The sequence below is a fragment of the Nymphalis io genome, chromosome 1 (genome assembly GCF_905147045.1).
Source record: "Nymphalis io chromosome 1, ilAglIoxx1.1, whole genome shotgun sequence".
NCBI classification, from domain to species: domain Eukaryota; kingdom Metazoa; phylum Arthropoda; class Insecta; order Lepidoptera; family Nymphalidae; genus Nymphalis; species Nymphalis io.
The window spans coordinates 7,409,365-7,430,546 of NC_065888.1; the positions used below are offsets into that span (position 1 = coordinate 7,409,365).

At 33.7% G+C, this 21,182-nt stretch overlaps 1 protein-coding gene and 1 non-coding gene across 2 annotated transcripts; one reads left to right on the top strand and one right to left on the bottom strand.

Annotated features, from left to right (window-relative positions):
• The first annotated feature begins 558 nt into the window (after positions 1-558).
• Positions 559-21,031, top strand: LOC126781616 (ABC-type organic anion transporter ABCA8-like). Its single transcript, XM_050506548.1, has 33 exons — positions 559-647; positions 711-943; positions 1,159-1,270; positions 2,071-2,236; positions 4,925-5,080; positions 6,074-6,290; positions 6,393-6,572; positions 7,169-7,332; positions 7,436-7,546; positions 7,977-8,100; positions 8,358-8,518; positions 8,779-8,952; positions 9,073-9,138; positions 9,231-9,366; positions 11,744-12,002; positions 12,173-12,255; positions 12,476-12,591; positions 12,751-12,855; positions 13,308-13,393; positions 13,507-13,582; positions 13,970-14,074; positions 14,196-14,348; positions 14,463-14,576; positions 15,023-15,176; positions 15,467-15,589; positions 15,692-15,886; positions 16,078-16,353; positions 16,472-16,642; positions 16,741-16,811; positions 17,086-17,233; positions 17,430-17,640; positions 20,305-20,506; positions 20,639-21,031. Exons 1-33 carry the CDS (start codon positions 559-561, stop codon positions 20,966-20,968), a joined length of 5,067 nt encoding a protein of 1,688 aa, XP_050362505.1. The 3' UTR covers positions 20,969-21,031.
• Trnaf-gaa (transfer RNA phenylalanine (anticodon GAA)) lies at positions 2,956-3,028 on the bottom strand. The gene has a single exon. It is a non-coding gene; the product is annotated as a tRNA-Phe (tRNA).
• Positions 21,032-21,182: the final 151 nt, after the last annotated feature.

Here is a 21,182-nt window from a genome sequence, read left to right on the forward strand (position 1 = left end):
GTGTCAGATTGCTGTCCCGTTGGATCTTGAGAGTTTTGGAATAAAGAGTGTACCTGCGTTTGCGCATACACTTGTGCACTATAATTTGTCCTGCGCAGTTGGCCGTCTCATGAAATTGGCCGCCGTGGCCAAAATTGGTCCGGAGGACATTTTTATTATATTGGCGTCGAAGCAGCTTTTCACAAAGGCATTTACATTTTACACTTCATTTTTTTATTTTAATTCTAACATATGTACCATATGACATAAAATTCACCCTTGTCAGATGTAAATACAGAAATACATCGCCTAACCTCATCGACCACTAATTGTATTAAAATTTATATTGAACTAATATTATATTTATTTTATTGTAAGAAATAAAAAAGGATTTGCTTCAAATAGCTTATCAAAATTTGATAGCAATAAACACGTGTTAACGTCAGATATAAAAAAATAATACAAACATCAAAAAAAATATATATATATAACTCAAAATACAGAACATGCAAAAGTAGTATTTGTCCATATTTTGCGAATAACTAGCACAAATTGGCGTCACATAAAAAGATAAGTACAATGAGGGCAGAATTCATTAAAACGCCCGTCCTTAATAAATTGCATCGGCATATCAGTATTCTCATTTGGAAGTCCTATCTTCAAAGACAGTGAGTACATTTTGATATATTGTCCAGTAAAAGACAATACGTCACATAAACATATGTTTTTAGGCGTAGATGGCGAGTTTTACTTGCGGAAGCGCTGTTTTCAGCTGTATTATTCCTAATAGCGATATTCATCGCGAAACCGGTATTCCTTACCCCGCTGCAAGCTGTTCCTACTGCGCCACTCACATCGTCTGATATCTTAGCGTCTCTGAATAAGAAGAACCTACTAGGTTATGCTCCTAATAATGAGCCATTTAATGATATTATGATTCAAGTCGCAGAGAGTCTGGGCGTTGGTAAGAAACATTTCATAGAATACATATTTTATATATTTCATTATCTTAATTTATGTGTTTAAAGTGAATTATTTAACTTTTCCTTATTTAATTTATATGGAAAAAACAAGTAAAACCTTCACGTATTCTTGTTAAACATACTGAGGTTTTATATTTCGTTATTCAATTCGTAACCAAATACTCGGTACATGTTTGATGTTCTAAAATGTTTACAGATATAATAAGCGCTCCGACCGAGGACGATCTTAACAATATATTGTATAATCGGTCTCAGGGAACCCCGATCACTGATCCGGTTATTTGGATCATATGGAAACCAATGGTACAGTATTATTTTCAATTTATTTTTATTATGTGGTCATCAGAAAGATTAAGAAAAGCAAACAGAAAAGGCAGATTTAAATTTTAAATCATATTCAAAATTTTAAAAGATCTAATGTTTTACTTGTGAATACTTGATGCGCCATTCAGCTCTGTCACCTTTACCGTTGATATTGACAATGTCGATATAAAAAAAAGGTTTTCCTTATTTGGCATTACAGGAAAATCAACAACAAATAATATTAATTTGAATTTAGATTTTTGCGGCCAGTTGTGTGACCTAAGTATGGCGTTGCATACATTAATTTGACTCACCGCTTAAACCGGAACTAGCTCATAGAATGTAACTTAAGTGTCTTTGAAAAATCTTTAAAATTATACTGGTCATTATTACCAAAGAATTCGTAATATTTAAGCTACTCAATATATTTATTATGTTCAACTATTTATTTTGGGAAACAAATAATTCAAGATAATAAATACAATTTAATAAAGGAGCATAAAATTAAAACATCGACCAATAAAGTTTCGACAAGTTAATAATGTGACTAGAGCTATAAATAAGTAAGCTAAGATGATCTAGTATAAATTAATGATCGACAAGGTAAATATACATCATGAGGAAATTTGTTTGTGTCGGAAGAGATTTTGGAATATAATTCTGGAAAACAGTGAATTAAGGCCTTGTCTAGCCACTACTTGTACCACGGGCGATCAAAGTGCTGCTACTTTACTTTTGCTCGTTTATTTTAGTTAACAGTTGCTTAAGTAAAAAAAAATAACATTTAATTATTTTCGCAGAAAAGTAACATGTGGAAATTTAGCATACGCAGCACCGAACGCGCCCGACATGTGACGAAACCGGAATATTCTTCAAGTTATCCACATTTACGAACCGGACTATTGGCAATACAACTCGCAATTAGCCAGGCTATATTAATTCACACCAGTGCTTCAACGCCACAGTATGAGGTAATTCAAACAGTAAAACCTTATATTTCCATGTTCAAAAAACAAAAGATACCTATAACATTATAAATCCCATAGTTGGCAGCGCATTTTCATAGTAAAAACTTTTTGCAGTACCAACGTTTATAGATTGGTAACTCATTATAAGTTTGCCCTTCGTCCATTAGCTCGAATTTTTTCCTATAAGAAACATATATAAATATATGAGTTCGCTTTTATTCGTAAGTTAGGTGACTCGGGGATATGAGGCCGAAATTAGAATTATATCTATAATCTAAGATCGATTAAATCGAATTTCGTACATACATTTTATAAGGTTAGAGTTATCGCATACAGAACGATTGGAACTATCGCGCATTTCTCCCATGAGAAAGAATAGCATATTTGTATCTGCTATTTTATTCACATTTTAGAATACATGTTTAGGATTTATACCACTTGTAATGCCAGTGTCTATTGCAAAAGTAACTTACCAGCGGTTTTAAGATGATACATTTGCTTTGAAAATTTTAAAATACTTGGAATCGAAGATTTCGCCGATCAAAGTTAATTAAAAATTAAAAAAATTTGAGATTATTCGACTCGATTCGATTTTGCTAGATTATTTGTCTTATATTTTTAATATGATAACTTTTCATAGTATTATTATAATTATGCTACCTTAATGAGTATTGTTTTTTAATTAGTAATTAAAATACAAAAAAAAATACAAAAAGGAAATTTGCCGAAACCCGGGATTGAACCGGGGACCTTTAGATCTTCAGTCTAACGCTCTCCCAACTGAGCTATTTCGGCTTATACTTGATTGTTGAAATTGTGAATTTAATATTGCGGTAGGGTAATCTTCATCATATCTTATTTTTAATTATGGTAACATATTTGTATAGAGTCGCCCAATCGGGATAACAATACAAAGTAAACATCGATAGCATACAATTATGTATAAGCTTGTTAATTTTCATTGGGATTCCGCGTATAGAATGTGAAACATTCATTTATATTTTCAGAATTTACGAACGTGATACTTATTAACAACAATACCATTTTGAAGAAGTGACTAAACTTAATTATGAAAGAGTAACTAATATTTATTGATTTCCATAAGAATGATTTGTTTTTCGTATATTAATTAGACATAAAGTTAGTTCAAGGATACATCTGGTCTTTGCGCATACATAAATTCATCTTATAATGTTGTATTTGTAAAAATAAAATAATATTGAGATTCCGCGTTATTATAAAAAATATGTGAAAATTTCGAAAATATAGTACACTACTTTTATTATACAGTGTGACATTTACTTGGTTAAACTGGAGTTTAAAAAAATCTTAATCTATATACACGACCACGGCCTGTGGCTCCTGGTTACAATGATTATTTTATGAACGTTATCATTTTAATGTTAAATGCGGTTATGTGGCGGTGCAAATTTAGAAATTATAGCATATTAATTATTGTGCTATATATCCGTTGCTTGTAACGACTTTGCAACTCCTAGAAGCCAATCAGGTAGACGATATCTCGGTATCTATCCTCACTGATAGATATTATAAATGCGAAAGCGTGTTTATTTGTTACGCTTTCACGTCTAAACTACTCAAATGATCATCATAAAATTTTGCATACACGTTAGGGGTACAGAAAAGGGCATAGTGTATCCAACTCCTGACGCCCCTCCCTACTAACACCACTCCCTACTAACACGCTGATGAAATTAGTACTATATACAATGAAATACAAGCTTAAAATCACACCGTTCTAAGAGAATGAAGCTGTACTACCGCTTGCTAGTTCAGCGTTCAACTTTTTAATAATAAAAAGTTGATAAAACGTGTGTATGTAAAAGCAAATATGCAATTACGACTTTTAAACTAATAGATGAAGACACCACTAATAGAAGATATACCTACCTACATGCTTAGTTTATAAGGCGTTCAACTTGACTATTACACAAAAAGAAATTAATACAAAATTGCGTACCAGGTACTATTTTTATGGGTTCTGTATAAAATTACTTCAAACTTACATATTACTTAATGTTGTAAAAACCAATAAAACCTCTTTTTTATATACATATTGGCACGGGCCGTTATACCTTATATGGATATGTTAAGATTCCGTTATATTAAATTAATTAAATTAACTTTAGTAGTTGCTCTAAAGTTTTAATAATTTATTATAACGCGTGTTTTACAACAGGTCTGTAAATCATAAAGATTGATTCAATATTAAAACTCATCTGTTCCCGTTCTGTGTTATAAATGTTACCATATCAAATTATACTTTCGGTGATCTTAACACAAAAAACAAAATAATAATAAATAAGTAAAATTTTCCTGATTATGTTAACTTATTATTTTATTTATTAATTATTTATTATAAACAAAAATGCAGAATTATTACTTGCATTACATATTTTTGCATTGTACTTTGTAATGATCTTTGGTCCCGTACCTCTCTATTCCTCTTTGTCAAAAAATCTTATTCTGTATAATATACCAATGACCTGACTTAAATTGAACCCAGGACCTCGTGATCTGCAACCTTATATCTAGCCACTAGATCAAAATGAAAATGATTTATTGAATCATTACACTTGTTTATTGATAGTCAAACCAGAAACTACCACCAATGCAAACAGTATACATTAGTGAAACTATTAATAGCTAAAGTCGTTTCCGTATTTCCAGCTAAGCATGGCGTCGATGCCGGTGTCGCCTTTGATGCAGCAAGAACAAGTGCGGAGGGCGATTTCAGCTATTCTATTGTGTTATACTTTAGCTTTGCTCCCACCAGTGCTGGAGACTGAGTCATTAGTAGTATCAGAGACAATTAGCAGGTTTAAAGTAAGTAATTAAGCACAAAACCCAATAGTTCTAAATATATCTAAGTCTATATATGACTGCCTCGTTGGTCTAGTGGCTTGATGTAAGGCCGCAGACCCAGAGGTCCTGGGTTCAATTCACAGGTCGGGCCGATAAAAAGTTATTGGGTTTTTCTGTCAGAAAATTCTCAGTAGCAGCCCGGAGTCTGGAATTTGGAAGTGTTTTCACTCCCGTGCCTCGGAAAGTACGTAAAGCCGTTGGTCCTGCGCCTGAATTCTTTCCGGTCGTGTCGGATTGCCGTCCCATCGGATTATGAGAGTTAGGGAATAGAGAGTGCACTTGTGTTAGCGCACATACTTGTGCACTATAATATCTCCTGCGTAGTTGTTTAATGTCTCTTGAGATTGGCCGCCGTGGCCGAAATCGGTCTGGAGGACAGTATTATCATTATCTAAGTCAATACAGAAGTCCAATTGAGTTTTTGTACTTTACCTTTATTAAGTTTGATACAGTGTTGTTATTGAGTACCTATTTGATTTTTTTTGTAGTTAATAATAATTTCAGTCCAAAATAATCATTTACATTCAACCAAGAACACTTTTTACGTATAAAATCAAAATTTTACATAATTATAAAAAAGTCACATGACCTCTTGTGTAATCTTTTTCATTATGTTTTATACTTTAAATGGGACATTTTAAACCAGAGCTCTTAAAAATGTAGTGCAGTTTTATAATTTATTTCATAATTTAATACGTAAGTAAGTAACAATCAAATTTATATGATTTTTCTATGGAATGAAAACCAAAGAAAGTATTAAATTGAATTATGGTTTGTTTTTAAGTCAAGTTAAAATTTTCATTTCATTTTCTACTGCGTTGTGGCTTAGTTTACAATATACCATCACCATAAAATAAACTTCTAGAATATAGTTAAGAATTAATATATGACGTATTCAAAATGTAGTTTTTATTTTAGATATGGTTTATTTTCTAATAAAATATACATCCTCAGCGATCTCTTTGCATTCGTGGTGTAGACTACTCCTCAATGTACTTCGCCTGGTTTGTGTTTGCATTAATGACTGCGCTGCCTGTCTGTCTTTTGGGCAGTATTGCTCTTATCCTGATATTTCGTTGGATCCATCTACTTTTCGCCATGACACTAGTTCTCGTTTATGTGTCAGTCATGATCATGCTAGCATTGATCATGGCCATGTTTCATAATAAACGTAAGTAAAAAAATTAAAGATTTTATGGTGATTGTGCCTTATTATTTCTTTAAATTACATTAAACTCAATTATAGTTTAAAAACTACACGTTTCGTTTGTAGCTTGGATTGCATGTGTGTGGTCTACTCTATTTACATTACTACAAACGTTCCTCGCTGAATTAATAGTGCATCACAAGATCGATTTAAAACACGAGGTCATGACATTCTTTTTACATCTCATCATTCCGCCACTGGGTCTCATGCATGGACTCAATGAATTCGCTCTGTTGCAAACTAGACGTGAGTACATATATGCCAACATATTCTATTTATAATTAATAATATCATACATTAAATGACAGCCTGTTTTGTGAACCTGGGTTCAAATCCCATGTTGAGCCCATAAATTATTGTTTTTCCATCAATAAATTCTCAGTAGCATCTCGAAGTTCGAAAGTTGGCAGTGTTGGTAGTCCCGTAACTCGGAAACACGTAAAGCCGTTGACCCTGCGCCTTAACTCTTTATTATGTTTAGACAGTACACCTACGTATGCACACACACTTTACTGGTGGTAGGCCTTTGTAAAATCTCGTCTGGGTAGGTACCAAACACTTATCAGATATTCTACCGCAAAACAGCAGTACTTGGTATTGTTGTTTTCGGGTTTGAAAGCGGTAAGCCAGTGTGACATAACATCTTAGTACCCAAAGTTGACATTTCTTAAAATGTCAATGTCTATAGACATCAGTTAACCCAGTTACCGTGACCGAAATCGTTTAGGAGGACATCATAATATAGTATATAGTAGGTACGTGATTACACAATAATTGAACCATGATATTTAAAGAATTATAATCAATATTAAGTTTCAATGGTTATTTTGATATGATTACAGAGGAAGGAGAGTGGGAAGTAAATCGCCTTCTGTTCACTATAGTTTCTTGGTTAATTATGATTGTAATCTGTTTTGGAATACTAATGCTTTTGCAAAGAACAGTAAAACAACGCACTATTGGAGGCCAAATGTCATGGAAATCGATAGTTTTTAGGAAAACTGAAGTTAGTTTATTAATTTAAACAAAAATGTTATTTGACACATTCGATTGTTAATCCGTCCTTATTTATCCTTCTTAAGATATTGCGTCATGTATATATATTTTAGGATCTAAGTAAGCTACACCGAATCGAAAATCCTACGGGTAATGAAAGAGAAAAATTGCAAGAAGTGGATGAACTCGTCGCTAAAGCTATAAGCTTCCGAGGGGTATCCAAGGTAATTTAAAAATGAAATTATAATAATATGTATAATATATATTTTACAAGTAAATTATTTCAATTTTACAATTTATATAATTCATTATTATTGAAAAACTTTAACATCAAATACATGACAATATATAGTAAATAACAGCCTGTAAGTACGAAGCTGCTGGGTAGAGGACTCCTCTCTTAAAAAGAAGATTAGGAACCGACTCCATCATAGTAATGCAGTATTAGAATTATATCTCTTTTATGGAGGTTTCTTCGCCATGTTTTCTTTAACTTTCGCATATCAGTAGAAATTTGAAATATAATATGTTCTTAAAATAATCAGTTATCATTACATGAACATTAGAGAAAACGAAGGATTAATCAATTCATAAAAAATATTCAACGTTGGATTATTCAAATCATTGATGTGAAATATTGGTATACACTTTCAGAGTTTCATGGGTGGTCAGGTCTTAAGTGACATCACACTGGATATATATAGAAACGAATTTACCATTCTGTATTCTGAACCTATTCAATCCAAAATGATTACAACGATTGAAGATCTTTTAACTGGTGAAATTAATTTAATTATTAATTAGTTTAATTGTACTTATTTGTGGCTTACTGCAGTTTAAACTACTATTGTTTTTGTTGTATGATTACAATATAGTGACCGTAAAATAACCATGTATTAACCATGCCCACATAAAAATATTAGTAATCATTATTATCCGATTAATGATGATAGGTAAGCATATAAACAAAGTGGTGTAAATGAAATCTATTCCTTATTTTTTTCTAATTATACATATTCACTATTTCATTAAAAGGGCTTACATACCCCGACAAAGGATCCATCAATGTATTAGGCGAGATATTGAAACCTGGTCGTAGTCTAATGGCAGTACCCAATATGATGGGTTACTGCCATCGTAGTGGCTGTCTCGTCGAAGACCTTACAGTAGAAGAGCATCTTACATTATATTGTTTTGTGAGTTTTTATATCTTATGATATTATATAATCTTCAGTTTTATACCAGTCTGCTTTTATGAACAAGAAACAAGGGGACCGGATCAAAGTTTCGAGATGAAATATATATACTGTAGTCGGTATTCGCATACTTTAATTTAACAGTGACGATGTGTGATAGCGTATATGTATGTTATAGTGCTTGAATTGTGTTTATTGCACGTTACAACAACGTAATTTTATTTCATGCATATTTACTATTTAATCATTTGTTCTTGTAGCTGTGCCTATGGAATGAACCTACTAAATATGTAATAGAATATTCTGATATTCGTATCAAACGTCTTCTGTCTGATTGTGACTTGGAAGGCGTAAGATATGAGTATGTGCGGAATTTGGACGCTTATTACCAAGCGCTGCTCTGCTGGGCGATCGCAATATTATTAGAACCGAGGGTTAGTAAACTCCAACCTACAAGAAATATAGCTTATAATCCTACTCCCAAGCAATAAAGCGAGGCTCCGTACTGTATCAACGATCATTTGTCTTTCTAACCGTATTTTGTTTTGTTTCAGATAATTATAATACCTGTTTTGTTAACCGATACAATATATACTTCTGTTATAAAGGACAAAATTATGGTACCATAAAAAATACTAAATTATGTTAAACCAATTAAATTTTATGTACTTTAAGTAGTAAAGGATTATACAAATATAATTTAAAATTTCAGCGTTATAAAAAATACCTCACAATTGTAAAGTTGTGCTTCACGAGCATTTCTGTCGAGTTCGCAGATCGAGTTTTTATATTTGATAACAGGGTGTTAGTCAGAGGTGGTACACCAGCTTACATCTTTTTTAAATATGGTAAAATATATTATGTTAATAGCTTTAATAACATTTTTTATTACTCTAGAAAAAGTACATTTGATCAATTGGCCAAGAATACCGCTGATGTCTGTTTATGTGAGCTGAGAAAAAGCCTCTACACTTACTAAATTTATAAAATCTGACTATCCCATGTTTTCCTTCAGTACTGTCACCAACGACGACGTTATAAAGCACGTGTCCGCTATTACCTCTGACGCGACGGGTGGTGACGGTATAATCAGAAAAATGATAACCTTGGTCCTGAATAAAGTTGTACCTGTTTTCTGCCATCTATTTAACTTTTCGTTATCCTCTAAAACTTTTTTCTAGTACATGGCGCGTTGCCCATATTATTCCTATCCCTAAAATTTCAAATCCTACAACACCTTCACACTATCGACCAATTTGTATTCTTCCTTTTCTGTCTAAAGTCTTTGAACTTATTGTCCACTCTCAGCTTACTTACTATTCCTGTTACAGCATGTTATTTTAAGCCCTTTCCAGTCTGGTTGTCGTTCGGGACATAGTACTGTGACGGCACTTACTAAAGTTCTTGATGACATTAGATACGGATTAGACCAAAGGCATATATGTATAATAGCTTTACTAGACTTCAGCAATGCGTTTAATACGGTTGACATTGATATCCTCCTAGCCATTTGGACTCACTCAACATATCTCCAGATGTTGTCGAGTGGTTCCGAACCTATTTATATGGACGCCAACAGCGTGTACATGCTGAAGACAGGTTCTCATCGTATTGCTATCTCAATGCCGGTGTTCCCCAGAGTAGTGTACTTTCGCCGCTTTTATTCTCTATCTTCATCAACACTGTTACCAATCTTCTCTCCGTCCCTTTTCACTTGTATGCCGATGACCTGCAAATCTATTTGACTACACCGGTTGAGAATATTGCAGATGCTATAGCTAAATTAAACTCTAATCTTAACATTATTACCCGCTGGAGTAAATCTTTTGGATTATCAATAAATGACAGTAAGTCACAATTATGCACTATGGGCACCCCTAAGCAACTTTGTAAAGTACACAAAATTGACCTACCTGATGTTATTTTTGATGGGATGACTTTGCCTAATAACAATGTTATTAAAAATCTAGGAGTTTTAATGGATGCTTCCTTTACCTGGCTACCACAGATTGCTGAAATTAGCCGTAAAATATTCGCGACAATCCATTCTCTTCAAAGGATGAAAAACTTCCTACCCACTAAAACCAAACTACTACTTGCCAATTGCCTTCTGCTACCAATTTTGGATTATGCGGATGCGTGTTACCCTGATTTGTCAGAGGAACTAATTAACAAGTTGGAACGCCTGCAAAATATTTGCATAAGGCTTATATTTGGACAGAAGAAATTTGACCGTATTTCAGAGTATCGTTCTACCTTTAGGTGGCTTACAATCAAAGATCACCGCAACTTACATGTTCTTTCTCTTCTCTATTCTATTCTGTTTCACCCCTGTACTCCTCCCTATCTGTAGGAACGCTTTAATTTTCTTGGTTCGGACCCAACTCTTCAACTTAATCTTCGCTCCCAGAGTGACAACAAATTAAGTTTGCCTATATGTCACTCTAAACTATATGCTAACTCATTCACGGCAAAGGCAGTAAGACTGTGGAATACACTTCCATCAGATATCCGTCAATCCTCTTCAATTTCTATCTTCAAAATTCGTACTAAAACTATTACCTATCTACTTCCTTCATACTTCATCTGTCCACTCTTAATGATATAAATGTTTGTATTGTAAATAGATATATGTATGTATTTATGTATATATGTATTGATATATGTTGTATGGTTTGTAAATGTATATATGTATCTTTGTGTATGTATTGTTTACATTTATATATATATGTATGTACTATGCACTCGCCCGTTAGGTCCTGCCAGCATCTTAATGCAGGGTTGTCTGGAAGAGATCACTACTTGAGTGATAAGACCGCCCTTGCACGCATCATGTTGAGGTCCACAATTTTATTAATATAACATCGCTTCGCTTGAACTTTTGTTTTTCTTTTTTTTATTTACTTGTGTTTGTCTTTTCTTTTTTCGTTGTGAGTGTGTAATAAAGTTATTTAATAATAATAATAATAATATTTCATGTTCAATTTAACTATTACAATTATCATGTTTAATTTAACCATTACAATTTAAATCAGGCAATATGTACTCATGTTCAGTATTACTAGGGAATTGGGATGTAGCAATGACTATACGATTAAAGGATCATAAAACTTGCCTGCTAAGGAAACAGCCTAACATTGCTATTTGTATTTTTTACTCAGAAAATAGAAAAATCTATTTCAATTATTTTATATCTATGTGAAAAATAAATTATATTGTATATAGGTCGAGAGTACCGTGTTCGGTTAACCTTACGAAGTGCTGGAAGATTAAATGAGGATAACGTAAACAAACTTCTTCAGAGGACATCAGAAGCTGGTGCTACAATAAGAGCTCATTTAGGATCTCTCCTCATTTTGCGACTTCCAGCAAGTCCCACGGCTAATGTCGCCGCATTGATATCGGACCTAACAAAACATTCTCACAAATATGGAATCGTGTCTATGAATATTAGCTTACCTGATTCTGAAGAAGTGTGTAATAGGTGAGAAAGAATATGTGCTTCAAAGGAAATATAACAACACACTATTTATGGCCAAATACCTAAGAAAACTCTAATTCGGCATTGACTTACGTGCATTTTTCAATCTGATATTTTTTTCTTACCTTTTGCCAATTTTACACTGCACTCACTTCACTTATATATAAACACAGAGCCATCTATGAGTCCAGGGCCGCTGTGCACGGCACCGTTGAGGAACACGAAATTACAAGAAACGCCCTGAATAATCTGTCTGGTAAATAGAAAAGTGATACTTTTGCTCTCATATCAACATGGAATTCTAAAAAAATATTGTTATTAGTATAAAAACAACCAAAAATTCGTTTTTTTCATAGAACTACACAAGATATTTCCAAATATTTACTTGTTTAGATTTGACATGCTCTAATTTAAAATTTCTATCCCAGTAATCGTATTAGTGCATTCAATGGCTACTTCGACTTATCTTTTATTAGAACCCATACCATGGAGAAGGAAAACAAGTTCATTTGGCAATTTAACTCATTTAAGTTATATGGCATGGAAATTCATCGATTTTTACCGTCACTACAGATTCTATTTTATTATTACGGTAAGTAAAAAAATGTCTTATATAAGGTTAAAAATGAACAATTTATATAGCTATGCAAATAAAGTTTTTAAGGAAATAATTGAATTATTTTGGATAATTTTTGTTAATTTGTGTAATTCCTCTAATAATATTCGAGTATAATTTCAAATTGTATACCAGGTCCTCTCAGCACTTGTTGCGGGCGTATTTATTGGACTTACCCTCGCAACTGTTTTAGTCGAGATGGAAAGAGACAGAGCTACGAAAACAATATTACATGGCGAGGTCATACTTTAAATATTTCCTGAAAATATATTTAAGTTTAAAAACTAATTTTATATTTTCATGTAAAATAATATATACTTGGCAATATTACAAAATTTTAAACATTTGCACAAAAGTTTAACGATCGCATCAATAACATCAGCAATCCTACTAATATTATAAATACAAAAGTTTCTGAGGATGGATTCACGCAAAAGCTAAAGTAAAAATAAACGAAAGCTAGTATTTAATAAATTATTCACAAAAATAATTAAAAAATTCCAACAAATTAAAGAAGGTCGTCAAATCCACATTCGTTAAGACACATTGTTAACTTAACTCATTTTCACTAAAAAGTTCATGCCTTATCATGTTTGATTATATTCAAATATTCAAAACTAGGTAGGTAGGTAGCAAAATAATATACAGTGCCAATAGCAACCTAAAAGTTGACATGTCTTTTTATTCATTAGATGTTAACTGTAGAGTCATTGGAACTCAAAACCAATTTAATACTGCGGTCAGACAATTCGAGCGATGCAAAATCTGTTGCCAACTCGTAAGTAACAATATAACAAATAAAACTGAACACGAACAAATAAACAAACAAGAAAGCTTGATATTTGGATTTATTTTAACATTGAGTATTTAATTGAAGTTGTATAATTCTAGTTACGTTTTCTCTGAAACAAACGCAACTGAGAAACAAATTGAAAATATGCATTATACAGCGCTTTTTTATCCGGAGGTAATATATACAGATATAATTTTATTGGCGAACCTCTTTAATGAAACTTTTCGACTTGTTTTAAAATTAATAAAATTATTTTAAGTCAACTAGTTAGAAGATTTTATTAGAAGATTCAAATCATTTTTTTAATTTAAAGCAATCATTGCTTATATATATATATATATATATAAAATATATATATATATATATATATATATATGGCTCATTAAAGACCTAAATTCATTTAGTGATACCTTAATAACCGTCCGAGTAAACCGTGAATATATCTTCATTAGTTATTGATATTTATTACGTATCTGCGATAATATTGCAGGTTTTCGTAAAATCATTATTTTTTATTGTTTTAAACATTTCTTAATTTATTAAACACAAATATTATTTTAGAGTCTTACTGAATATCTCGTTACTCGAGCGATAGATTCTCCTCAGCAATACGTATATATGTTTGCATATGGATTAGATGTTGCTTCCAAGAATGATACCCTTAATGTAAGTGTAATAAATATTAATATTTCTTTTTTTTTTTTGTTTACGTTTCTTCTTATTATATTTACCTACTCATTAAACTTTAGATCATATTTATATTCTACATAACCAAAATAATATTCAGGTTCAAGTTCTATACAGTCCAATGCACTACGATCAGGGTGCAGCTGCTAGATCTTTGGCTCGGGCGTTCATGGCACTCATACGACATTACACATTAACATTAGATGCGAGCATAGAAGTCACTGACGACCCACTTGCTTTGGATCTTTCGACTGTAAGAATTATTGACATAGAAATTTCATTATAAAGTCGACATTCATATATATGAATAATATTTAAAGCTGTCATGCAAAATTCGTTTCGAAAAATACCTCATTATTATTTACAGTGGTTAAAGACTGCTACAGCTCCTCCGATATTTATACAATTTCTACTCATACTGACAATATCACATATAACTATTTTACCTTCTAAAGAAAGCGGATTTATAAGACACATGCAGGTAATGTTGTTGCTGTACTCCTATCGTATTAATGTACGTACTTTTATTATGTATTGTCAAAAATATTGACAACTGGACATGGTCTAGATATTGTTGTACACTCATACATATTGCGGTCCGTAGCGCGCTCGCAAGTAGCGATATGGCTAATGCCTCTTGCGATATTTATGCAATATTAGTGACCATTTATCCCTATATAGTGATTAAAAGATTGTAAATCTACTCAGAGCCTCATTTATTTAGTAGAAAACTTATAAGGTTACAAATCATATTTGAAACCCGGGCGGATATATATAAGGAATTCTATGTATACTTTTTAACTATATAATTGGAATATTTTATAAATATTACTTTTAATTTCTTTTATCGTAAGTATTTAGATAGTTCTTATTGTTAACGATAAGTATGAGTAAGATGAGGTTTATTATGTTATTTCTATCCAATAGGTTCATGCAATGAATTTCTCTCCGGCTCGCTACTGGTGTACACTGTTCCTGTGTGATTTTATGCTATACTGTTTTCTCGTCTTTTTAATGACAGCTACAATGATTGTTATCATGGCCTTACTGGCACCAATGACCTTTTATTACAGTGATTTGGGTATAACATTTTGTTTACTTTATTGAATACATAATTATTATAAACTTTATTCTTTGATGTTAAAGCGATATATAGCTATTATTTTTATCGTAAATTTGTCTTATCACTTAATTTAATCGAAAATTATGAACACACAATAATAGGCAAATTCTTATTAATCTTAATAACTAATTACAATATTAAAGTAATATAAATTATGTATTTAGTTCTATGGCTAAACTTAAAAATGTTGATTTTAAATACAAATTTGTAATTTTTATATATTCAACTGTATAAGGATGAGTTTTCAGTTGTGGTACCTCTTATGTTAACGGTTTATGGCATCGGTTGTATTCCGCAAGCGTATTTATTTAGCTTGGGACCTCAAGCTGCTCTCAACACTATGACTTTTGTTATACTAAATCTTGTTTTTGGTAAATATTTTCACATTTCTCCTCCTTGTATTACGAATTCATAATAATTATTATATTGTCTATTCAAAAAAAATCATTCTAAGTCAAAATATTAATTACTAGGTGAAACAACCGTCATAGCGAAATTACTTTACGGCAACGCGCTCAACTATGTCTTGAATTTTATGTCACTTTCCCCGCAATTCAACATGGCATATGCATTTGTAAAAATAAAGAAGATATTTCTTTACAACAGTGAATGTATCGTATTTAAAAGGAAAAATCTATGTTCCTCTAAAACTTTGCATAAATGTTGTCGTAAGTACCTACCTACTTTGTATTATTTGAATTAATATAATTCAAAAATCAAATGTGAAAAAAATTTTCTTTAATCGTAAATAAAATGAAGAGTTTTAATCGCTGATTTAATTTGTAACTAATTGGCAGTTTTCGACCTGTATTTGAAATCGGATACCAATGAAGACAAAGTTTATTTTTCATTATTTCAGCTAAATGTGGTGTTTTACAACAATGCTTTTCTAGAAGATTTTATCTAAATAAGAATATGGGAGTTTTAATGGAGATGATTGCTATATTATGCACCACCGTCGTATTCATGGCATTGTTGTTATTATGGGAATATAAATACATACAGCGATTATGGACGTTTTTATTAAACAAGTGGGTATATCCAAAAAGACAGCTATATGAGGCAGAGACGCAAGGAGCAATACGCGAGAGAGAAGATGTTTTAAACAAGCAAAATGATCTTAAGAACAAGCAGCGTTGGTTTTTTCATTATATTTATAATTTATTTGATTACCTAATTATTATTATACGATAAAGCTTACTTGAAATATATATATTTATCTATATTTCTTAATATTGCATTTTAAAATCTAGAAAAGAAGATAAACACTTACGGTGAATACCTCTTAGCATGCAACGTTTCTAAGAAAATATACAGGAAGACCAATATTTCCAACGTTTATTTCGGTCTAGGTAAAGGGGAAGCGCTAGCTATTTCCGGTCTTTTAGAACATGGCAGGCTGGAGCTATGCGAAATATTAGCTGGTATGATTTTTTTTAATACGTGCCACCTCCTATACTTAATTTTGTAGATACCTACATAAGTATCTAGCTTGTTAACATATAAACTTTGTTTCATACAGGATATAAGCTTCCAAATGAGGGAGATCTGTGGTGCTCATCGAAATGGACATTAAGTAGAAATCCTCATATGGTAATTATATAAATTTAAGGATTCAGATCAGAACTTAATTATTGGTGGTCGATGGTTTTCTCGGGTCCCATTATTATTAATTATGAAAGTGTAATTGAAATATATACGCAAATATGAATCCGAGGCGTACGTCATGATTCAATTCAACCTGTGTTGAATAGAAGGATAATTTACAATTATGTTTACGCATTATATTTAAAAATAACAATTATATTTAAACATAATTATTAAGCCCTGAAACTAAATTACTTTTAAAAGTTATTTATATTTTCAGTACGCTCGCCAAGTGACTTTCAGTTGTGATCACGATCCTCTGCCATTATGGATGACAGTATATCGTGCTTTGGAAATGATAACAGTGCTGCGTGGTGTGCCACAAGCTTATGTGAAGGATGAAGTCATGAATTACATCGATGCGCTTGGTGATTATACATAATTTTCTTCCCTGTGCAATTCTTAAAAATAGTAGTAACCTGTTTTGTACATTTTTGTAAGTTATAAGTTATTGCTAATTTCTCTTGAACTGTCAATATTATATAATTTAATTCATTTTAAATACCTAGTTAAAATATGTGATAAGTTCTATTTTGGATTTAGTATTAACATTTTTTTCATTAGAACTTCACCAACATGTCAATACGCGTATCCGCTATCTTCCGTCAAATGAACGCTCTCGTCTTAAATTCGCTGCAGCTGTTGTCGGAGCCCCACCTGTCGTTATACTGGACGAATGCACAGCATACCAAAAGTATTCTGTGACGAGGGCTATGTATTATATATTGTACAATTTAAGAAAACGAGGCCATGCAATTGTTATAAGTTCCAGCAGGTATTCCATGTTTATTATTTTATTTTAAGAGTAATGAATTTCTGTTAGGTACAGCGGGTTTTATTAGTGTTGCGAAAAAAGTTATATAAATAGCTTCGAGCCAAAAGGAAATAATTACCCACCAACAACCACAAGCCAAATAAGCCTACTTTACATATATCTAAGCTTTAAACAAATCCACTAAGCGTTTTTGGCTTCATAGAAGGAACGTTGCTTCAGTGGGAATGACCCGACAGCTAGTGCCGCTGCTGTTGCTAACGGGATCTTGTTGGGAATGGAATACTACATTCCTAGCTCAGATCTCGTCAGTAGGGGTACGCGTAACCGTTGGTTCACTCGTGAATGTGCCGATGCTGTATCTTCTAAGCAGGCGGCATATCGCGAGTGGATCAACGGCTGCATTAGTGGGACATCTAACATTGACTCACTGAAAGCAAACTACAATAAAAATTCCAAGTCCTGTAGGAAAGCATACACGAGAGCGGATGCACAGCGTATTGTACAGATTGGTCATGACCTTGTTTCGCATCCTAGGGGCTCCCGTAGCTTCTGGCGTCTGACCAAGTCTGTGCAAAACAATTTTTGCCAACCTTCGCTGCCACCGCTCAGAAATCCGGACGGATCGCTAGCTCACAGTCCGCAAGAGAAAGCCGATCTCCTGGCTAAACTCTTTGCCGATAACTCCGTCATCGATGATTGTAGTGCGCTGCCACCAACAATACCTTCATGTGGCCATACGATGCCTGACATCAAAATCAGGCAACGTGATGTGCGTGCGGAGCTACAGTCACTTGATGTACGGAAAGCTAGCGATCCCGATGGAATACCAGCCATAGTGCTGAAGAAGTGCGCGGCGGAGCTGTCTCCTGTGTGTTAACACACAACTGTTTCAACTTTCTCTCTCTTCGGGATGTGTGCCGGAAGCTTGGAGAAGAGCTGCACATTAGCTCTTCCTAGCTAGCTAGCGGTTCCCAAAAAAGGGGATCGGTCTGACCCGGCAAATTATCGGCCAATAGCTATCACCTCAGTACTTTGTAAGGTGATGGAACGGATTCTAAACAACCAACTGATCCATTACCTAGAAGATCACTGTCTAATTAATGATCTTCAGTACGGGTTTCGACCAAAACGGTCTACAGGTGATCTTCTAGCGTACGTAACACACCTCCGGGATGAAGCTATCGACAATCATGGGGAATCGTTGGCTGTCAGCCTCGATATCTCCAAGGCTTTCGACAGGGTCTGGCACAGAAGTCTTCTCTCCAAGCTGCCGGCATATGGTCTACCTGCTTAGCTTTGCACCTGGATTGCCAGCTTCCTACACAAGCCTTCGTGTTTTAGTTGATGGCTGCGCTTCATAATTCTATGTAGTGAATGTTGGGGTCACCCAGGGATCTGTGCTATCTCCCACACTCTTTCTTTTGCATATCAATGATATGCTCTCTCTTGGGAACATACATTGCTATGCAGAAGATAGTACAGTGCTTGGTGGATACCACGGACGCGCAGTGGCTGGGCGAGCGGAAATTGAGGAGAGGCGGAAGGATCTTGTCATTGAACTCGATAGGACATTAGAACTCATCGCCAAATGGGGCTCTGATAATCTTGTTGAGTTTAATGCTAAGAAAACACAGGTATGCGCTCTCACAGCGAAAAGTCAACATTTTCCCCTCTTCCCTCCCTCTGTGATACTCCACTGGTGATACAAAGCAAAATCGCCATGCTGGGGATTGACGTTCGCTGCGACCTTAGTCCAAGGGATTACATCGAGGCTGTTATAAAAACAGCTTCACGGGAACTCGGAGTTCTGAACAAGGTGGGGCGTTTTTTCACGCTACAACAACTGTGCCTGTTATACAAAACACAGGTAGGGTCTTGCGTGGAATATTGCTCGCACCTTTGGGATGGCTCCGCTGAGTACCTACTGGAGGTCTTGGATCAGTTGCAGCGACGTGCGGTCCGCATTATTGGCGACGTAAAGGTCACAAACACCCTTGAACCTTTACAATTGCGTCGAGAGATAGCAGCGCTGAGCGCTGTCTATCGACTGTATCACGGCGAGTGCTCTGAGGTGAGTATTCTCTCTAATTCTTGCTTCCCCCTTCCTTCATAAGTCTACGCGAGCTGGCTCTCGATGTCACCGCCTAACTGTGACATCAATTCCATCGCGCACAATGAAATTTGGCAACTCCTTTCTTTGTCGCACTTCCAAAAAATGGAATTCCTTACCAGCTCACGTGTTCCCCTCCTCTTACAACCCGGGTTCCTTCAAACGAGGCGTGAAGAGGCATCTGGCGGGCCGGCAAGGCGAAGGTGGCTAGTGCAGAACACTCTTCCCGACTGTACTGGCCGTCGTCGCGTTTGGACTCTACTACCACTTACCATCAGGTGGAGTAGTCATTTGCCCTCGGGGCGAATATAAAAAAAACAGATTATTTCGTCTATATAGCATAACATTTACAAAACAAAATGTCAATATAGCCGGAAGTATCGACTGTCGTTTCCATTCAATGTCAGTTGTTTATTTGTCTTATGGTATATTGTTTGTTATGGTAGGCAATTTAGATGATAAATGAAACGATGATTTTTTGGTCCTACTTCCTAACAATAAAAGAAGTTCCCAGTGAAGTGTCTTTGATCATGTAATGTTTTTCTTTTCATCAGAGTAGAGAGCCACCTACCAGTTACTAGTCGTCTAGCTATTTTGGTAGATGGTCACATCTACGACATTGACGAAGTCGATATGCTAGTTGAACGGTACAGTGATAAAGGCTTTACGGTGGTACTCCATCTTAAAGATGAAGTAAATGTCAAGATGATATTTTCAAGACATTTCAAGAGTTTTGTCATAAATGACATATCCGAGGTTTGTTATTTGAAAATTTAGTCTATAATAAAAACTTAGTCACTTTTATCGTATCTAAATCATACTTGATATTATATATTACTTATTATATGTTTTTAATTTCCTGATTTTACCAAGATAATATTTGTACAGGTATTAGTGAATGTTCAAGTTTTAGATCCAGATTTAACTTGGGCGAGTATTTTTGAAAAAATGGAAGCACTCAAAGTTGAAAATAGACACGTTTACTCGTACATAGTGTCGGCCATACCCATAGACTATATTTATAATACTATATTAAGTCATAAAACCGGACACAAATATGACGATGCACCAAAAAATCGCTGTTACAAATATCTTTTTCCTTATAAGCCAATGGTTAAACCATCAAATGAAAAACTAGCCCAGCTGATACCCTTTGAAAGGAGATTTAATATTACTAAGTTAAAAGAACTGCCATGGTCAGTGATTTTCAATAGGTAATTTTTTTGTTGCTAATGTAACAGAGGTTAGGCAGAAATTATTTTATTATATAATATAGTCAACTATTATGAGTGCATTAGTGGCAATCTAAATTATTTTTTAATATAAAGCAAGAGTAAATGTTATTTAATTTATTATATGCAAGCAGCAATTTATTATATGCAAGGCATAGTTAGTAAAAAAGAAAAGCATTTTGTTAATAAATAGAATAATG